The sequence below is a fragment of the Liolophura sinensis genome, chromosome 7 (assembly GCF_032854445.1).
Source record: "Liolophura sinensis isolate JHLJ2023 chromosome 7, CUHK_Ljap_v2, whole genome shotgun sequence".
Taxonomy (NCBI): Eukaryota; Metazoa; Mollusca; class Polyplacophora; order Chitonida; family Chitonidae; genus Liolophura; species Liolophura sinensis.
This window is the reverse complement of record NC_088301.1, coordinates 22474592-22482450: the sequence shown is the minus strand read 5'-3', so window position 1 is coordinate 22482450 and position 7859 is coordinate 22474592. Positions and strand designations below refer to the sequence as shown.

General features: G+C 39.2%; 1 protein-coding gene across 1 annotated transcript; it reads left to right on the top strand.

The window, feature by feature from the left end:
• The first annotated feature begins 860 nt into the window (after window positions 1-860).
• LOC135471823 (uncharacterized) lies at window positions 861-6805 on the top strand. Its single transcript, XM_064751191.1, has 3 exons — window positions 861-975; window positions 2737-3838; window positions 6286-6805. Exons 2-3 carry the CDS (start codon window positions 2756-2758, stop codon window positions 6700-6702), a joined length of 1500 nt encoding a protein of 499 aa, XP_064607261.1. The 5' UTR covers window positions 861-975; window positions 2737-2755; the 3' UTR covers window positions 6703-6805.
• Window positions 6806-7859: the final 1054 nt, after the last annotated feature.

Sequence of the window (7859 nt, the reverse complement as noted above, 5' to 3'; positions counted from 1 at the left end):
GTTATAAACCCATGAATATCCCACTGTAACCAGAACGTATCGTACTCCATATTAAAAGAGAATCCAAAACGCCATCAGATCACACAAATTCGCGTATTGGGCCTGATACCTCAGTCTTTTTTCACGATGAGTTACTTTGTAAAGAAATTAAGTAAACTTAGTTATTTCGCGTATTATTTTATGCCGATTGAAGTACTGAAACATGCTAAAAGAACTAGTACTTTTTCTTATTTTACACACTCATAAGGAGATAAATTTAACACCTAATTCACAGGTATATATATATATATATATATATATATATATATATATATATATATATATATATATATATATATATATATGCAGTATAATGCTTATACTGATAAAAAATACACTGTTTAATGTGGTAAATGCAGAAAACTACATGTACATGCATGTGGTAAACGAGGCGAGATGATGCATTTCGAGACAAAGCTACAGAGGTTATCAGGCGGGACCACTCTCGCAGGGAGTTTAGGAAGTGAATACGTATAGGAGGTAACTGACATAAATTTCCCGCATGACTACGTTGAGCATTTAGACTGATTCTGAAAGTTCTGAGGCTACTTCCGAAGGCGAGATGATAGCCAACTAGAAAAGTGTAAGTTTTAGCACCGAAAGGAAATATTTGATGACAATTTTTTCCCTGTAAAAATGAACTCTTTTGGGCGAAATTTTAGGTCATTTACCGTATACCTGTTCATACACATTGCTCACCTAGTCGCACTTACAGTGCGTCCTGTGACATATTTATGTGGGTCAGGCATACAGCTGACACGGATTTCAAGCGGTAGGTGAACAGGGCTAACACTACAGTGTTTGTGCATGGGAAGTGGTGTATCGGATCTAATCAGTTAGATCACTGGTTATTTAGCTGCTATGGTGTGTCAGTTAAGCAACAGAAGCCAAAACTTCCCGCTGATCTAATCAGAGCTACCACTTCAGTGAATAACGGTATGTATTGGCCTACATTTTAGATGCCCAAAAAAAAAAAAAACAAACCCAAACACATACACACGTGACTTCATACAGGATACATACATGCATACATACATTGGTTTGTTTTGGCGTTCATACAGATATAGGTCCAAGTGATGCATAGGCCTATATTATACACACTGCCTAACGTGTGTAACAAATCCACAATTATACATGTAAATGTGTAATATTAACACGTTACTGTGGCTCGGTGTGTAAGTTTGACACATTCTAGTAGAAAATGGCTATACTGTGTTTATGTCATACGTGTATATATCAGAACGAATGTTCAAGATTCTTGTATATCAGGAAACAGACAGACCCACTGATAATCAAACAAAGTGATATAAATGAGATAGGTGATACGTTAATTAATGGCTGCGTGATAGGGGATAATTCACACAGTTCCTAGCTGCGTCAAGCAGCCCTGTAGAAGCCACCCTGTCTCTCCGGTCAGTCGATCGGTCCGTTCGCATTGTTTTAATCACACAGTTTACCGTTATTGTCTGTTATACGTGATGACTTCACAGTATTTTTAGTAATTCTACAGATCATTGACGTTTGCATTGTTTTTATGTAATCGCCTCTGAAGCGACACAATGGACTAAACGTGTTTCTTGTATTTAAACTGAACTCTATCGAACTACCCACTAAAGATAAAAGAAGCATTCCTGCTCGGCTGACATCTGCATGATATGGCGAGAATGGCCATATGCACTTAACTGACATCCTATATCCTTTCACCGAAAGATGGGCATGAGCGAAAGACATCATCGACTTTTTGCTGGATGTCACAGATATTGCGAATTAGCGCTTATTATCATTATACGTGGTACTTGATTAAGACTTCACGCCGTACTCCATGATATTTCGCTATAACTTACGAGAACTGCCAGTCATACGCATTAGAGGATAAAGTAATTCATACTACTGTTTTCCAGATGAATATCCTAGCAAAATTCATCCTCCTTAATGCTCCAGTTAATAGATATGCCTTGACACATGGAAAACTACCCTAGTCTAAACTACACACCTACTGACCAAGAGTGTGGCAGCAGGATGGTCGGGGGTTTCCCTCGGGCTATGCCCGCTTTCCTTCCACCATAATGCTGGCCGCCGTCGTATGCAAGTGAAATGTTCTTGATTATGGCGTCAAAAAAACAAAACCAAAAAAAAAAACAAAAACAATCCAATAAATAAATGTATATGCAGCTGCATGACCTGGCTGGCTGAGCGGCCCATTGCATATACGGTTTCAGTTTCACTTTGCACAGCTTATATACCTTCCACCAATATCTCGCGCGAACGCGTGTTCAGATAGTTTGGCTCTATTCCTTTGTCTTATACAAGTGGTTGGTTCGCGATCGACCAGAGTCTGACGCCTTTCCACTAATAAACTTGACCATCGTTTTAAAAATCGCATATCACTAATTATATACGGTAATCATAAAACAGATAAACAAACAAGTCCAAATAATAGCTATAGCTGCGACATTTCACATGAAAGCGAAAGTCGCCTTTCACTCAGGTCCCTCGTTACGTGAATATTAAGCAGCTCAGCGTTTATATATATTGATCGAACTACAGACAGATTCATCGATGTACAGACAGACGGCCGATATAGGTCTACAAACTACAGACATGCACTATTCTTATGAACGACAATGACATTATACAATGTATTATATCGGTGAGTGTATAAAGTCATGTGTTTATGTGCTCATGTTCTGTTTACAGTGAGTTTATATGCGTGATCATGCAGGGTATTGAAACTGTGTACACCCATGGGACCGTGCCACGTTGCGGGGAACGAGTTCTGGTTCTAAAGGATTTATTTTACGGGTCAACAGGAAAGGTGAATGCTCCAACCACAAAAGATAAACTGAATAGACAGGATGACCAACGCACCGATACATGTAAATTCGACACGGACAAACATAAACTGGACCTGTACATTCCGTCGAAGCGCATGTCCGACGGAAGTTCGCCGCGGAAAGCTCCGAAAACTCCAAATACACCTGTGGTTGTGTTCGTCCATGGAGGAGGCTGGAGAAGGGGGGACCGGTCTGCCTGGAAACATTACGTCTCTATCCTGGACACGAATTTCCTGGTTGCATTTATTTTGAAAATATTCCGGCTGTACGGAAATATTGGAGAAGCGCTGGCAGAAAAGGGCGTGGCCTGTGCTGTGATATCTTATCCACTCAGCAAACTAGAAATGCCATGGATGCTGTTCGAAATGTTGACGTCATATCTAATGTCGTCTACATTTCTGTTGACAATAGGCGCAGTTTTGACTTCAATCGCCTACCTTTTATCATGGATTCTTGGATGTTCGCTACAGACTGCTTTTAGAATTAACAGTATTTTTGACGTCGTTCCAATTCTGTTCCTATCGTTAGCTATAATTAACGTGTTTTACGTAGTTACAATGACCGTTTCTAAGAGCAGATACAAACTGACCTTCGCTAATTTGTTGCTGTTGTGGATAATGACTATTGTAACCATTCTGGTCTACCGTAGATGGGATTCGAAAGGAACTGACATGTTAAAGATGAAATATTTGGTCAATTTTGTAACATTTGTGGCGACTTTGATTTGGACACAAGGAATGTTATTGTATAAAAGACTCCAAGTTAAGACGTCTTCTTACCAGGAACAATTAGAAGCTGTTTATGACTCGGTTAGCTTTGTGACAAAATTTGGCGCAGAAAGTGGACTGTTTAACAGTGAAGAACTTTACCTCATGGGACATTCGGCAGGCGGTCACTTAGTAACATTACTAGCTCTTCAGATAGCAGACGACTGCAGCGACCTGAACTCTGACCTCAATATAAAGGTAAGTAGGTCAGTTAAGTTGATAGAGATGTGTATAAAATGATGTCAGAGATAGCAAGAGTAATCACCCAAGGTCACTAGTGTTAATTCAACGATTTGAAAGTTCAAGTGCTTTTAATTTACCAACAATACCTTCATTCTTTTTCAGCCGCGGAGTTCAAAGTAACTTCATAAAAACAAACTCGTTGGAGAGTATTTAAAGAATCGTGTCTATGTGAGACATCTATTGTTTATTTTGGATTCTTCGGTAAACTCTTCTGTTAATGGGTATTGTAAAAGCAGCCATGTTTCTTGTTTGATTTTTTTTTTTTGCCACTGGTCTTCTTGTACAGGATACTTATACAAACTTCATGTATTTGCGGAGGCAAACCTTTGACTATTTAAGTAAAATGTGAATGGGACATTTCTCATTTCACTTCGTTCCATTCAAAAATTTGATTTGATTTGATCGGTGTTTTACGCCACGCTGGAGAATATTACACCTACACGACTGCGGTCAGCATTATGGTGGGAGGAAACCGGGCAGATGTTTAGCGTCTATTCGTATACCATAATTTCACTATAATCACTGTGGCTCGATTACCTGCGTAATTTATTAACTTAGTTATTTGATTCAAGGAGTTTCGGATGGTTAAAGTGCTGGTCCCGGGATCACAAAGCAATCTTAGACATATGTCAAAGTTTGTTTTCAGTTTTAAATTGAGCATCGGGCCCGTAACAAGGTTAAAATATTGCTTGACAATGAATATTCTGAGTAAGTTCGTGTAAAACAAATTTCAGCTAAAATAACGCACAGGTAGATACCAATTTATTGACTGGCATTTTGATTTAAGCCTAAGATCAATAGCTTCGTGATCTCAGGGCCTGGCTCGTTGCAGGCACGCCGTAAATCAGTGGCGAGGCGTGTTACAGTTAGCTTTAGCTGATTCCTCTGCGGCTTATGTCAGAATGTTCGTCAGGTACTTAGCGAAGGTCGATGGTTTAAACATCAATTACATAAATATATAAATGTTTGATTCAACATGTATACAGTATATATACTAAAGATATCTCACTTATAACAACTGTGCATCACTTCTATACCAGTGATCCAGCCCGCCACGGAAACCATTACTCCTGAAACTGAATATTGATTGCGGAAAAAACCATTTAATGTGTGGCCTTACTTTAATCTGGAAATACATGTATTTTATTTATTTATTTGGTTGGTGTATTATGCCGTACTCAAGAATATTTCACTTATTTGACGGCGGCGGAAACCCAAGAGCATCCGCAGGTTGCTGCAGACCCACGTAAGCATAAGGTATATATACGTAAATAATCCAGGCCTGAATATATGTTCAGAACATACTACATGCAGGTCAAAGATAGGAAAATGATTACTATCACATGTACAACTTGCATATACAGTGTTTTAATGGATGATGGAAAACCCGTAATTAGGCAATGGAGAACCCACGGTTGCAATTGGTTACATAGCACACAGTAACCTGAACAACTTCATTTCCCCTTTCCTTTAGCAAGATTTAAGAGTGCATGGGTTAGAGTGTTTGTTGTTGTTGTTATTAATTTTTACTGTATGCCAGTGCTAGTGTCTGTAGGGAGAATAAATAGAATTTGACTAACCCAGGCCCGTCAAAGGCACAGATAACACCCCCAATGACTGTATTTTATAAATACCAATACCACTGTGCTGATAATGACAGCTCCAATCATCGTTAACGAGTGAAACTCATCTGTAGTGAAAGATAAGCCAAAGACTGGGCGGGGATACTACTTGTAATCAGTGAACTGCATGCAGTTCTAGTTTATGTATTTCATTGCTACCACACTCATTCAACACAGAATGTTTCACTTATTCGATGGCGATTAGTTTCGTGGGTTAAAGAAAGTGGAATGTCCGGCGTAAACCACAGACCTTTGGCAAGTATACACTTTCCCACGGATATGCACACACCATACTTGAGAAGACAAGTGGTCTTCAAGGAACGTCAGGTTGAGCAAACCGTCATCCGAGCGTCTTTGACCACTTATTATCAACAAAGCTCCCTCGAACAGTGCATGGGAGCGTTGGAATATCACAAATTATACCTGTCTAAGACTGGGATCGAACCGGTATATCCGTGCACATCGTGTATCCTTTCATAAAGATTATGTCAGTAGCTATCATATTCGTCCACAGATCTAAGCAAAATAAGGTGGGTTTAGGCATGTTTATCATGACTGTATTTTATTGCCGTTTCTGTATGGTCACTTTCATCACTCACGATCATCTTCTTATGTTTAATTACCTGTTAGATCGGTGGTTTACTCCGGGCTTGCATTCAGGTTTTCTCAATCTATAAATCTGATAGTCGTCACATGTAGAAAATTCCTGAGCACGGCTTTACATAAGCACTTATTACATAAATGAATTAATAACTAAATATACCCTATTTATCTTTACAGGGCGTGATTGCCATTTCGGGAGTGTTTGACTTGCCAAAACTGAACAAAAAGATCCTGAAACCGCTATATTTACACCCAACATTTGGAGAGAAGCGCAGTGATTGGCTGAAGGCGTCGCCATCTCACGTGATGTCGTCAGCCTGTGGTGACGAAGACTTGGATGACGTCACACTGAGCACCTGGAGGAAAACTCCGCCATTTTTGCTCATCACTGCTGAAAAAGATCTCCATTTACAAAAGGATGCCGAGCTGCTTTGCCAGAAAATCCAGAAACTTGGTGGAGACTGTTCGCTACAGACTATTTGCCCAAGCAATCATTTTACTATTGTATGGGATTTCAAAGCGGATTCTTCAAACGAGAACACAAAGTTGACTGAAGTCTGCGTCAAATTCATTCTTCGTCACGCAAAATGTTAATTTATGAACGTAGACGTGTATTGGAATTCATCAACAAGCTATCCTGTTATAACTGAACAATACCATGCAGGTTAAAATCTAGGCTACATGGACTAAACACACACGCTATGCCCACTGTAAGAAGAAAGAGGTGTATAAGCTTCCAATAAAAATGACCGATCTGTACAAGCGCTTTTTTATTTGTTTTCCTATATATTTATAGAGACTTGCGGATTCTGTAAATTTACAGGTCTAAGTTGTCTAGTTTCGAAGCAGTAAAACTCCTATCACTAGCTAACCAAGGTATATACATGTACACGGGGGCCAACACACATAGGCCCTACTTCTGAACTTTCAGATAACCAGAGGCGCGTTTGTAGATGATTTTGATTGCTATAGTTATAATATGTAGAAACAGCAATATAGTCTCCTATGAAGCCCGACAGACGAGGGTTCATGCAAGGGCCTTAATTTAGGCTCTGTCCTTTAAGAAAACCAGAGACTAGTTTTAGGTGATTGTATATAATAGGTAACTGAATGGTAGGAAGCCGGTAGGAAAATTATAGGTAGGTCTCGTAATAACGGCAATTTATTCTTTTACCCAGGCGTCATGCACGAATTTACGATAAACAAGGGAGACAACTTAAAAGGTGGATTTATGTAGTCAACGGTTCATGGGAGGCTACTCTCACATGTAATTCATGTACATGTTCATGTTGAATTTTATTATGATATTTTGTGGCAATTACTGTTCTCTTCTCCTCCGCACGTGCTACATATTTTACTTAATTTCATTCATTCCTTCACACGCTTACCAGCGTAATGTATAGACTCCATATCGGCCTACCGTAGATCGGGAAATTACCGGGATTTTTTACCGGTTAGTACACGGAGTTTTTGTGATTTTATTGATGGTGCATATGGGATTCACTGGGTTATCTGTAGCCAAGAAATCGGCTGTAGACAGTTTCAACACCTACTTTAAGAGATAAAAAGCCACACTAAAATTACATACGGCCATAGGCTAAGAACAATGTACATGTAGGCCTATATATGAGTTACATTAAACAGTTAATGTAATTAAGGAAAAATCGCTTAAGACGAGATAATTCCGTGTGCCTCCCAATTCTACTGAATATGACTGTTTTACAGTGTTAACGAATACGGTATATTGAATG

Excerpts from the sequence above, each read along its gene's own strand:
- LOC135471823 (XM_064751191.1), top strand. The coding sequence starts at position 2,756 with ATGCAGGGTATTGAAACTGTGTACACCCATGGGACCGTGCCACGTTGC. Across the intron at positions 3,839-6,285 it reads ACTCTGACCTCAATATAAAG|GGCGTGATTGCCATTTCGGG; the intron begins GTAAGTAGGTCA and ends TTATCTTTACAG.